Below are 12,636 nucleotides of genomic sequence, written 5' to 3'. Positions count from 1 at the left end.
GTTTCACCGCGGCGGCCGACAGAAGCGTCTGCTCACGACACTAGCCAAACCCTTCTAGCCTCTCTAGTACCGTTCAGATCGGGCGGCGGCTCACGCCACCTAGCCGTAATATTTAATTTTCACTCCTGCCTTGATTGTAGCCACCAATCAGATAACCTCCTCCTGGTTATTACTACCCGTTTAAAGTCTAATTTGCCTTCACTGTCCCTAAACCCCAATGCTTTGAAAATTTCTGCGCCCTTTGCAGAACAGCTGTTTTATCCTCCTCTCCACACGCACTACATAACATGTCTATCCCTGGGATAGGTACGTCTTGGTCCGCAGTACTCCCGTCCTCGCCTCAAACGGCAGAGAACTACCCCAATAATTATCGTAGATCATTTCCTTGGCAATTTCCTGAATCCAAGTGCCGCACTCCATGCAGCTAGCGCCATCTGCACAGCTAAGCTATATATGTATACCTTACGAGCCGATCGAGGCGTTCGGTTCGGGCACGTTCGGGTGTGAAAGCGTTGTCGCGGTGGTTTCAGCCGGTTTCAGCGGTTTCACTGGGTTTCAGCGACTTGGCGACATTCAACGCATACAGCGTTGTGTGTACAGAAAGGTGTGCGGAAGCCGTCATCGTTACCAAGGCACGTATATTCTGTGTCGCCGCTCTACAAGCGACGCGTTCATCAGCACCTAGGGAAATTTCGGCACAACGCCAGGGAAATACGTTTGCTCTCCGACACTGTGCTGCTGCTGTGCCGCCATTCTGACCTCCAACGTTGTCCCGACGTCTCTCTTGCAGGTTTGGCGCAATTAAGCCTAACCAGCAGTCGGCCAGATTGTTAGATCGCCGCTTCAGGAATACGGTTTGGGGCGTACGAACCGAAGGCTGCATTCCATCGTGTGCGTCCAGGTTTCGCATCCGGCAGATCGACCATCAGGAAGCACAGCAGTGGTAGTGTGTATCGTGCTGTTTTGTTTCTACTTTGTTAAGTGAGCTGCTTTTTACACTTGTTCCGAGTGCGTTCAGTGGGCACTGCAGTTTGTTCTCGTTAGAATGTTTTTGTGTGTGTGTGTGTGTGTGTGCGCGCGTGTATTCTCGGAAAAACGTGCCTTGGGAAAAATTTCAGGCCGCTTCCGGCATTGTGTGCGCGCGCCTCAAGTGCTTGCGCGACAGATGACGCACTGCGTGGCAGCAGCAGCATTTAATCGTTGCACAGATGTCGTAATTGGTGATCGCATCGCGCATCCGACAGCCCACGTTCGTTCAATGCAGCGGTGGTCGTCGCGTTTCAACTGTACTGCTAGGCCTACGCCCTTAAGGTCGCTTCTTCCTGGCATGTGCACGTTACTTGGAATGTGCTGCAGTACTAACAGTGCTTCGTGTCCTAGGGCCCGGTGTACTCGGTCAGTGGTCATTGAAGTTTGGGTGCCGCCGCCATTGTTGAGTCGGTCAACCAAGATGGCGGTGTCTTGTTGTGTGTTGATTTTGTGCAGTGTCCTGCTGAGACACGGGGTGAAGTGATCGCAGCGGCCGTGGTGTGTGCGCGTGAGGGATGAAAACGCAGGAGAGCTCACCCAGCAGAAGCAGCAAGCGGTCCATGGCGCGCTACGACGACAGCCCTCGTGGCAACCAAGACCGACGCGACCGGCGCAACAAGTCGCCCGCCGAGCACCGGCGCCGAGTGCGCGACACATCGGCCGACCGGGTGCCGCCGTACGACGAGTACCGCCGTACGATGCAGTACAAGGTGCTGCTAGCCACCAACTTCAGCAACAAATACAGCGACACCGAGGTCCGCGACGAACTGGCCGTCGCGTTCCGGCGCTACGGCAACGTCACAATCAAGGTGTCCCAAGAGGGCGGCGAGCGCGTCGCCTACCTGCACTTCGCCACGTACGAGGATGCCAAGTCTGCGCTGCACACCAAGCATCGCATGCCGGTCTGCGACCGGCCCCTCCAACTGGAACCAATGCCTCGGCACCGGCAGCGCAGCCAGAGCCCGCAGCCCGACTACCACCACCTGTCGCCCCCGGTGCCTCGGCGCATGCGACTCGAGCACCACCGGTTGCAGCCGCCACCGCCACCGCCACCGCCACTGCCGCCGCCGCCGCCCGTGCAGCCGCCGCTGGACATGCGGCCCATCGACCGGCCCTTCCCGCCCCGCTTCCGCCGGGACGAGACGAAGAAGGAAAAGTTCCCGAACTACCTGCACCACGTGCCCCCCGAAGACGACGACAAAGCGACGCGCACCCTGTTTGTGGGCAACCTCGAGGTGCCCATCACGGAGCCCGACCTGCGCCGCATATTCGCGCGCTACGGGGTGGTCGAGGACATCGACATCAAGCGGCCGCCGCCCGGGCAGGGCAATGCGTACGCCTTCATCAAGTTCGTCAACCTAGACATGGCTCACCGTGCCAAGGTGGAGATGTCGGGCCAATACATCGGCAAGTTCCAGTGCAAGATTGGCTATGGTAAAGCCACACCGTCGACGCGCATTTGGGTGGGCGGTCTGGGCTCCTGGACCTCCATGTCGGTGCTCGAGCGTGAGTTTGACCGATTTGGCCTTATCCGCAAGATTGAGTACGTAAAGGGCGACTCGCACGCCTACATCCAGTTCGACAGCATAGACGCTGCAACGTCCGCCTGTCAGCAGATGCGTGGTGCGCCCCTGGGAGGAGCCGACAAAAGGCTGCGGGTGGACTTTGCCCACCCGGACCCCACGGCATATGCGGCCTACCCCGGTGCTGCGGAGCCATTCCGGGCACCGGCGGACTATGCAGACCCCAGTTGGCCAGGTAGGTACGATGACCGGCGCTGGGAGGCATCGTACGTGTCTGTGCCCCCACCTCCAGGCAGCTGGCGGCCCCGAAGCCCTCCGAGCCCCTCCTCAGCGTCAGTGAAGCAGCGCGAGAATGGCACGGCCCAGAGTGCCACCACCTTGCAGGAACTGGCATGTGGGCGCACAGTGTGGCAGGGGCTGCTGGTACTCAAGAGCAATGCCTTTCCCGCACGCATGGTGCTCTGCACTGCGGAGCCAGCCATAACCATGCTGGGCAGTGACCAGACACTGCGAATCACTCAGCGGCTGCGACTGGATGCCGGCAAGCTGGCCGAGGTAGACCGGCGGTTATCGCAAGGCCTGTGCTCCATCCTGGTAGCTCTGGGTCGCGAAAGCCAAGAGGCCAGTCACCCAGTGCTCCAGAATCTGGTCAGCTACCTCAAGCAGAAGAATGCGGCAGGTGTCATTACCGTACCTAAGGGCATCGTGTACGCCTTTCCACCGTGTGACTTTGCCCTCAAGGTGCTGCACAGGGCCTGCCCAAACATAAAGGGCTTGGATGAGGACCACATCTTGGTGGTTGCAGCACCGAACCCTGACAAATAGCCCCCCTCCCCCCATCCCATTTTTCTCTCCTAAGCATATAAAATAAACTCCGCCATTTGTGGTGAAAGTGTTGTGTTCTCTGTGCCACTGCACTTGGCCCCGCAGAGTGTGGTGCCATGCAACAGTGGTGAAGCATGTAAGTAGTGACACGGTGGTGGTCTTTATTTATTTACAAGAACCGCATCACCGACTCGACGCAAGCACTTGCTGCAAGTCTTCAGGAAGTCCAGAGACAATGGCTTGTACGTGCCGCCGAAGCTTGGCCATGGTTTGTGGCGTCACGGGCAGACTTCCCTTCTCACCAGACACCTGTTGCATAAAGGACAATTTAAGATTTTTATGAAAAAAAGCAGCATGCCAGGTTGAAGGCCCCCTTCGCGTGTTCCAGTTGTTTGGATGATATTTACTTTTTTACTGCTTGTGTATGTTTTACATCACAGCCTTGCCGTCTTGTTTTCTTATATGCACGTCTTGTGTGCACTTTCCAGGTTGAACTTGCAACGCTTGGTATCGTTCCGTGTCAACATTTGTGCATAGTGCCACCGAGACTTGCATTGTTTGCAATTTACAGTTTCCCTTCTGACAGGCAAGCTCATTCCATTAATTGGCATGAGAGTTTAGCACTAGTGCTTAAGCAGAATCTGGCTCTTGCTGCAATTCCTGTCAACTGAGACATAAGTGTAAATACTTCGTGGCTTAAGAGGAATGCTTTGTACATACATGTCAACAAGCAAACACTGCACCGATGATTTTTATACAGTTTGTCAGAGTGAAAGAACTGAGAGCATTTGAAATGTAAATATCATGTGCAGATGCAATTGAGGTAAATGTAGGACATTGTTTGCACCACCAGTGGGACATTCTGAAACAAGCCTGATGATGCAGGAGGCCCGTAGTACAATTAATCGCAAGTACTCAAACTATCCATGATGAAAAACATTTCAGTGCATTACAAGACAGAATAAAATGCTACTTGTGCATTTGAGTTTGATCCACAGAAAAAAGAACATCTTGACGTTACCCTTGAACACACTGCTAGTCCAAAAGTTTCGTTTTCACTGGCCTGTGCACCGCAGTGCCGGCTGTCAAGCGTGGCAAAAGTCCGTTCTCGAAGGCGGGTGGTTTGAATTGTGCTAACAGTATGTGGACCACTAAAATATTATTATCATTCAAACTAAGCATTTTCTTGGCACAAAACAAGCACAATGACGTTTCTGGAATGCTAGTTCAATCCATGTGGATGCAAGATTGTCTCAATTGCACCTAATGTAGAATAAGTTTCTTGAGCACAGTTTGATCTCATGGGCACTTGTCTTACCAGTGAATGACATGAGCGATTGCAGACTTCTGCAGCAGATTACTCTTCTAAGAATGAGTTGGGCTTACAAAAGTTGTTCCTCACATGTCATGGATGAGCCAGGCAAGAATGTATGCTATGTGTGCATTGAGGAATATAAGGATGGAAAAAACACCGCTAGAGAGTGACTCAATCACGTTTGAGGGGAGAATCTCTCTCGTATGGCTGTGTAGCCTGTATCCTGCGTTTTAAAGTGCAGTACTCTACACTAAAACTGATGGCCAAGCATCAAAGGAGTACTCACACAAAATCTTAAAGGCAAAATAACTTGGATCTGTGTGGACAACACACATGCACATCATCTGTAATATATCAACAGCCTAGAGCACATCTAAGACTAATCTTAATGAGCATGCCACATAACTGAGCAGAAACAAAGCATCTAGTGACATCGACATTAACTTGGTTTAATATAAACAATTACATAATCACGAGTTTGTGTTGGCTGCCATGCTCCCTGCGTGCACTCTGCCATGCACTCGGTGGCCAGTGTGTTTACACATGCACACACAAAAAAAGCATCATATCCCCACCTCTTACTGAAACCAAAGCTATGACTGAATGCTATAAAAATGTCTGCAAATAATTTTTGCGCACATGAGCGAAAGTTTCCAGCCATTGTAGGTAGGTCAGTAGCTACTTATTGCAACAGAAAGAACAAGGTACAAGATTTTTGTGCCGGTGCTCTTTTAAAGCACTTAGCTTTTGAACCATGATTTTCTTGCAACATTGTTTTCATGGGCCCATCATGATGCTATTGTGCAGTGGTACCTGCGATACCGGCACAACAGTGGCAAAGATACCACAGTGTAGCACAAGTGGCGGTACCAGGAACTACGCATGAACTCTCACATTCTTCGCATTTGAAGAGCTAGAGTTCCAAAAATGCTGTGCCTCTGGTCAATGCTACACTGGGTTCTGAAATGGTCTTTGAGGAATTGGTACCCGTGGTAAGGATAAGGTGCATAAATAGCCTAGCATTTAGGCTTCCTAGTATCATGGTGCGAGGAATGGTAACACACTGCAACTGATGACTACGTACCAAGTGATGCATTCTTTTGAGTGTTTGGCTCTCCATAAAATTTTTGTCGCATAAGCTGCAATAGCTTAGCTTAGCTTGTTGCTGGTCAACACATCTTGTCTGATGAAAAGAACAGGCATTATATGCTCACCATCTTAACAAAATTTGCTCGCCTGCAGTTCAAAGCACAAAGGCAGCATTTTAAACTACAGGCAAGTACTCTTCCCGTATTTATAAAATAAGCTGGAACAGATTATTTTATCTCTGAGTACATCAACTAACATTTGGCACAATGCTACAGCCTATTATCTAATAAAATGAGTTGGCCTTTACCTTTCATAATAAAAAACTAAAAAAAGTGCAAGAAGAAAATGCATATTGTAACATTCTGTCAAGCTGGCTGCCATATTCTGATTGGTGTGCACCACCGGAACTAATTCATGAGGCACAGGACACAGGTATAGGTGTCATTTGACTTATGGACGTTTACTGTCTCTGTGTAACATGAAGTGTATTTACGCCTCATAGGCATACACACAGTTCGTGATTTGCAACTTACTTATGGTTCGGGTGTGTTGGTATGCAATTGCGAAAAACTGCAGTGCAAGAAATGACACAGACACAACAAGACGAGCGCTGCTGCAAAAGAAAAAAATGTCGGCACTTGTGTGTCATTTTTTTGCACTGCACCTTTTCTCAGACTTGCATGCGCATTATGCACTGTTTTGGAAGCTCGTCACTGGTGTCTCGTGCCTCGACCACTGAACTTGATGTGCACACTATGTGCAGTCTTGAAGAAAGTGCCTAGGGAAATTGCAAAAGCAGAGAAGATGGGGCAGGACATGTCCAATGTTTGTAGAAATGGAAATGCACTGCTGCTTTTAGAAGAGGCGGTGTGGTGGTAAGGAAGCCAAATGAAGGAAACGGCACCAGTATTACTGGAACTTGATTAAACGGAACCTCGATGAACCAGGAAAACATATTTCAAAAGACCAGGGTAATGTGATGTCAAGCGCGCCGTTTTAACAACGTACATTTATCACATTTACTCGGTGAATTCTATAGCTGTCTGATAGTGCAAGCAAGAATGATCGGAGAAGTGCTACTTGTGTTGTCTGTTGCGCTACCAGACAGTTATGAAATTTTAAACTGTTTTTGTTAAATTCCAACAGCTGCTTCAGTGCTCACCAAAAGGGAAATTATTTAGACGTTCAACATTGAATTATATAAATCCTTGCCTGATGATTCAGCTGTACAAACATGTACAGGACAGTAAGGGCTGAAGTGAGATCTAATCACTCACCAGTTTATCCTTTAGCCTCAGGACCAGATCAACAACTTCCACTTCCTCCTTGTCTCTCGTCCAGAGAAGCAAATCCTGTGGAGGAATAGCTTGTGTTTTATTCCACAAGCCACTGATTCTTCAGGCACAGCAACGAACCAAATAAGTTCTCCCTTTTCTTTCGCAGGGGTTGTCAACAAGGTCTCGAACAGCAAGTGTGCTGCATGGAAATGCTCTAAAACAGCAATACACGATAGAGATGATTCTTAAAGGTCAATGGATGCCATTGCTCTTTACTTAGTACTGTTCTAAAATGGTGTCACAAAGAGCCAGAAAACAAAGTGAAATGATGCAACTAACAGTGGCGTCATCACTGGCTTAGCCTGCACGATTCAACCAACCCAATAATAGTTCTGCACACTACACTGGCCTCGGGCTGCTTGACTAGATACCTTTGTTGTGTGATGGCAGCCACATCAAAACACTATGATATGCACAATTAAATCTAGAATACTTGCATGACTATAACAATACTAAGGAGATAATGCGAGTAAAAAAAAAAAGGATTGAGATTATAATGCAAGCTCCGTTTTTACGGACAGCCATAGACAAAAGAAAAGATGCAAGACGACGCTCGTATCCGAACTTCAACAGCTTCTCTTACAACCAGTAGTGGCTACAAAAGAGCGTTCGAGCTTCTTGAGTCACTCGCCCTTTTGAATGTCTTACCAACCACTAGTTGCACGACGTGAAATGTCCTCATGCATCGGGAGACACTGCATAGTGGGGGTAGGGATAAAATCAATGTCCTATCTAGGGATTGCTTCCACAACATGCCGTTATAGCTTGGTTCTAAATATAAACCAACATTCATTCTCAAAATTAGTCTAAAGCGTAATTCTGTATAAATACAGTATGTGTTGATGCGGAAGTACCGCAAGTGTTCCTTCTACTCATTGTGGTGCAGAAATGGGGCCCGTGGGAAGGATGTCCTTCAAGAGATTGCCAACATCCCGAAATTTAAATTGATGATCCTCCATGCACAGCACCCCCATCACAACCATTTTCTCCAAATGGCATGATTGTTGCCTGGGAGACATGCAAAGCTTCACAGTGTGCCAGAGGACTGGTGGCAGAGCACATGCCCGAACCTCTGTGCCGCTGGGAACTAACCAGATTTTCTCAGGGATAAAGTGGGAGTGAAAACTAATGGGTCATACTTCTTTGATGCTTTACAACACGTACTGTCACCCACTGCATGCAGCGATGTGAGGCAGCAGACATACTGAACCGCTTAATTTTGGACTGTCCCTCTGACAGAATGCAGTGAGCTGCATTTTACAGAAACTACCACTGGGTGCATCCAGATAAGTACGAACACGAGGTGCCTGTCACCATTATCGATTTTGATGAAATTTATTGTAGGCGCAGGTTTTAGACCCAGAACAATGATTTCAAAGTTAAGTCTTGCGAAAAAATTTTGTTTGCCGGAAAAATGATATGCAAATGTTGGCCACAAAAAACACCTTTTCTGCCAATTTCACAATTTTTCAACTTTGAGCACAGCTAGCAACAAAACCGAGCACTTCTTGGTCACAGTATTTATTCCCACCAAAGAACAAGTGAAATGCAATCTTCTGAATGTTTTATTTCTCATTGTCACAAGAACCTCTCACGAAAAAAGTCACAAACATGGCAAGCAGCATAAAATACCTGTATTTGAGGAATTTATTGCTGCAGACAAGTTAAACTGATAATAATAAAACTCGGTAGTCATTAATTTTCATATATGAGCTTTCTTTAAAATAATTTCCGTGGTCATGATGCATCCAGTTATACTTTAGAATTGTGCTGAAATGTATGTGGTTTACCAAAAACACCGAAGTTTGGAAATAGTTTTCTCAAAAGGGCCATTTCTAATTTTTATTAAATCTCTCTGATTGAAGTCAAGGACAATGTATACCATTCTGTGTAAAAAAAATGTTGCATTATTTGACTTGCTAACAGGTTAAATGCATCAAGTGTGACCAACTCGGGATAGTGGCTGCACCATTAATTATTTATGTTTTTTTATTTCACAATACTGCAGGCCCTTCTCAGGCCCATGCAGGAGTGGGTTGAACTTAATACAGTTCACAAAAGTTGAAAAAAAAAAAAATGAGACCATATATACAGAGCAAAGAGTATGGACACATACAAATGAACAAGGAATACGAACATTATGCAGTAAACATTATATAGTGCGATATAGGATACAAGTTGTTGAAAAGTAATCGTACCCAACATAGTCACAGCGAAGCTGTTAAAAAAGAACATGTGCACTGGTGCGGCAAGCTTTATCTTGGTTTCCATCTTGAATTAACACAGCAAACAAAACACTAGGACTGAAGAAAGTTGTCATCAGCCACATGCTAGCGATACTGTACAGCTGTTTGGGCTTCTCTGTTCAGTCACAAGTGGAACTGAACACAGCCCAAAGCTAAGCACATAAGTCCTGGTTGTGCAGTGTCGCACAATTGGGATATTTTAACTCCGAGTTGAGAGCACTGTGAATGGAAAGGACATTAGGGGTGCCTGGAGTGTGATCACACGTATACATCACATCTGCCCAGAGCCCTCCATTGCTTTGCCTATAGAGGGAGGCAACACCAGTGCTGGCTGAATTAACCATGGAGAAAGGAATACTAAGGAGAGCATGGAGGAAGGAAAAATAAGGAGAGGCCCTGACGTCACATTCGTGAAGCCTCCACATCGCAAACACCCGCATCGCCTCCTAGCGCGAAGGAGCAGCGAAACATTTCGCGATTTCCGATGCGTCATTTGCAAGCGCATGCGCGCATCGCGAAACTTTGCACCCTTCGTTTTCTTGTTTTTCGCCGTGCAAGCAGTGTAGTCGATTCACGCATGCTGCTCTCTCTGTGTGTTCTTTAGGAAAGCTACGCAATGCCCAGCTGTTGCGTATACCCGGTGCAAATCTATGCACTGCGGACAGTACCGGGTGTCACTTTTCATGTGTACGTATACGTTCGCTTCACTGCTGATCACTAGGGCATGGTATTTGCGTGCGAAGCTCTCGGATGTGCGCTCTGTTGCTTGTTACTCATTCTGTCAACTCAGAACTCGTGGCGTCTGACGCGCCGTACATAACATGCGCTGAAGGCATCGTACGTTTTAGAGGCTGTGTCGTTCAACGAAAGGGCAATAAACTTTTGTTGTTATTATCGGACTGATGTATGTATTGTTCGGTGTGCGCTCGCTGCGTGCTTGTGTTGTGTGCACACTGGAATTACAAACTTTACGTGCACGATCGCGTATACAATACAGCGGTGTCTTCTTTTCGACGTGAAGTTACGTCAACTATAGGTTGCACTCACCCCATATACACGAGCAAAGAACCGCTAATCGGGAAATCGGGCTACGAGAAAGGAAAAGAAAGATCTAACGCCCAGCAGAACGCGCAAGTCACTGCTAGGTGAGTTCACATACGGTGATGGAGGGGCTGAATGTTTTTGATTACGGCACGTACCGGTACTTTCTGTACGGTTGCACAAAAACGCTCCACGAAGAATTTCAGCACGCAGTGCTCGAGCCTGCCATGCACGAACAGCCTGGTAAACGTCTGCTTGCAACGTTTTACTACGTGCGAACCGCACAATACGCGCTAAGTTTACGCTGGGTCTACAAATCTGAGCAGAAGCGAACCACCGTGGAGAGCACGCCGCAGGGCGTCTGCTGTTTTGTTTGCCCTATAAATCTGACGTCACTTCCGCTACACTTTTCGCAATGCATTGGGATACGATAGGGCCTCTCCTGAGTTTTCCTTCCTCCATGGAATTAACCCTTTGTGGTCCAAAAGCTTTTGCCACCTTCTGTCCTTTCTGGTCTGAAACTGAGACTCATTGCTCAAGTAAAAGAAGTTTACTTGCTCTTTTACAGATGGCGCATAATGTAGTAAGAAAATATGCACGCGAGCCAACTGTGAGAGAACTTGTCCAGCAGTGCCCGACCACGGACCGCTGCTGCCGTGTTGCATTGTGAGGCAGGTCCCGACGACGGACCACAAAGGGTTAAGATGAGGCTTGTTCGAATATTCAAGCACTTTGAATATTCGAACGAATATTGCAGTATTCGAATTCGCTTCGACATGAATGTAAGTTATCCGAAATTATATATACTCAAACCACCAAATATACACTCAAACCTCATTATAACGAAGTTACATCGTACACGAAAATAACTTCGTTATATCCGAAAATTCGTTATAAACTGTGCTGGACAGTATCGAAGATACATGTATCTTAGATGCTATCTTAGATACTCTTTTGGGTATCTTGTATCTGTATCGCGATAAGTCTCGCAAAACGAGTATCTGTATTTCCGATATATTGAAGAATGTATCGTGTATCTTAAGATACAAGATACTGCGATCGCACCACCGTGCGAAATAATAAACCTTGGCTAAACTTCGCTTCTCATGCTGATACTGCTTCTACTTAGCACCAGAATAAAACTAAGGGCAGTGACATTATTTTACCTTTCCGCCAAAGTTTTACAGCGAGGGCAGGTGATGATGAGCTCTGAGCGTCCGTATTGATGGTGCAGAGTCAGGTGGAGGCGCTCGCGCCGTATTGAAAGACAAGCGCGCTACGCTCAGCCGACCTTTCGTTTTTTCGGTGTTCTTTTTTTCTTTTTAGCTATGTCATTGCCCTGACACTGGTTCTTAGCCACTATCCTGTGCCGCGTGTTCAAATGCGTGCGGCGTCTTTCGCACAAATTCTGATGACGATGTAGTGTCGTTATCGAAGTTTCTCTTGCGTTGTGTTTCGTCACAAAGTCTTGTAGTGTGCACGTATCTCACAGGAGTACGGCCACTAGCGTGGGTTCGGACTTAGCGAGCCACAGGGCCGCGTCTGCCGTCGCCTCGCGTGAACTAGCGCGCCGCTGCACACGTACAGGTGCTCCCAAAGTAAAACGGAGCACGCGAGCTGTGTCCAAACGCGGCGAAACGGCATGCCAGCGCGCTCTATCAGAAGGTGCGCTGCAGATACCGAGAGTGCGTCGGCATATCCGGCTGACCCATCCCGATATTCTGATGTTCGTCTTATCGCCGGCTCGAGCGAAGCGGCGTTGCTACAATCACTGCTCGTCAGGGGACGCTTCCAACACTTTATGCATTTCTTTGCCCGCGTCGTGACGGAATCTTCGGAGGCATGCGCTATCTGCGTCACCGAGTATGTCACCACATTCACCCCTGACGAGCAGTGATGGTAGCAGCGCGGCTTCGCTCGATTCGGCGATAAGGCGAGCATCAAAATATCGGGATGGGACAGCCGGTTATGCCAACGCACTCTCGCTCTCTGCAGCGCACCTTCTGATAGAGCGCGCTGACATGCAGTTTCGCCACTTTTGGCCACAGCTCGCGTGCTCCGTTTTACTTTGGGAGCACCTGTACGTTCGAGCACAAACAAGGCGCCGAGCGTAGCGCGGCAAGTACACAGTACTGCTCTCGAAATCCGGAACACTTTATTGCCTGCGGCAACACCACAAAACGCAGTACAACGCCCGCTCCCAAAGGCGGCGGGAGAAGCAAAAACAGGCT

At 48.2% G+C, this 12,636-nt stretch overlaps 2 protein-coding genes across 6 annotated transcripts in view; one reads left to right on the top strand and one right to left on the bottom strand.

Annotated features, from left to right (window-relative positions):
• Nucleotides 1–493: 493 nt before the first annotated feature.
• On the top strand, nucleotides 494–3,444 carry LOC119397019 (putative RNA-binding protein 15B). 4 transcript variants are annotated; one of them, XM_037664438.2, is made up of 2 exons: nucleotides 494–632; nucleotides 1,486–3,444. In XM_037664438.2, exon 2 carries the CDS (start codon nucleotides 1,545–1,547, stop codon nucleotides 3,375–3,377), a length of 1,833 nt encoding a protein of 610 aa, XP_037520366.1. In that variant the 5' UTR covers nucleotides 494–632; nucleotides 1,486–1,544; the 3' UTR covers nucleotides 3,378–3,444. The 4 variants fall into 4 exon arrangements, with proteins under 4 accessions (XP_037520366.1, XP_049273257.1, XP_037520365.1 ...); XM_049417300.1 differs by lacking the exon at nucleotides 494–632 and adding an exon at nucleotides 660–790; XM_037664437.2 differs by lacking the exon at nucleotides 494–632 and adding an exon at nucleotides 660–943.
• A 95-nt stretch (nucleotides 3,445–3,539) lies between these two features.
• The window catches only part of LOC119397020 (protein DENND6B), a 96,848-nt gene continuing 87,751 nt past the window's right edge, over nucleotides 3,540–12,636 (bottom strand). For both annotated transcript variants that reach the window (XM_037664441.2, XM_037664439.2), the window contains 2 exons: nucleotides 7,059–7,133; nucleotides 3,540–3,686 (listed from right to left, as the gene is read on the bottom strand). In XM_037664441.2, the coding sequence (XP_037520369.1) occupies nucleotides 3,561–3,686; nucleotides 7,059–7,133 (201 nt within the window). In that variant the 3' untranslated portion in view covers nucleotides 3,540–3,560. The remainder of the gene's footprint in view (nucleotides 3,687–7,058; nucleotides 7,134–12,636) is intronic.

Source organism: Rhipicephalus sanguineus, chromosome 6 (assembly GCF_013339695.2).
Source record: "Rhipicephalus sanguineus isolate Rsan-2018 chromosome 6, BIME_Rsan_1.4, whole genome shotgun sequence".
Taxonomy (NCBI): Eukaryota; Metazoa; Arthropoda; class Arachnida; order Ixodida; family Ixodidae; genus Rhipicephalus; species Rhipicephalus sanguineus.
Note: the sequence above shows the minus strand (reverse complement) of the source record. Positions and strands in the feature narration are given on the sequence as shown.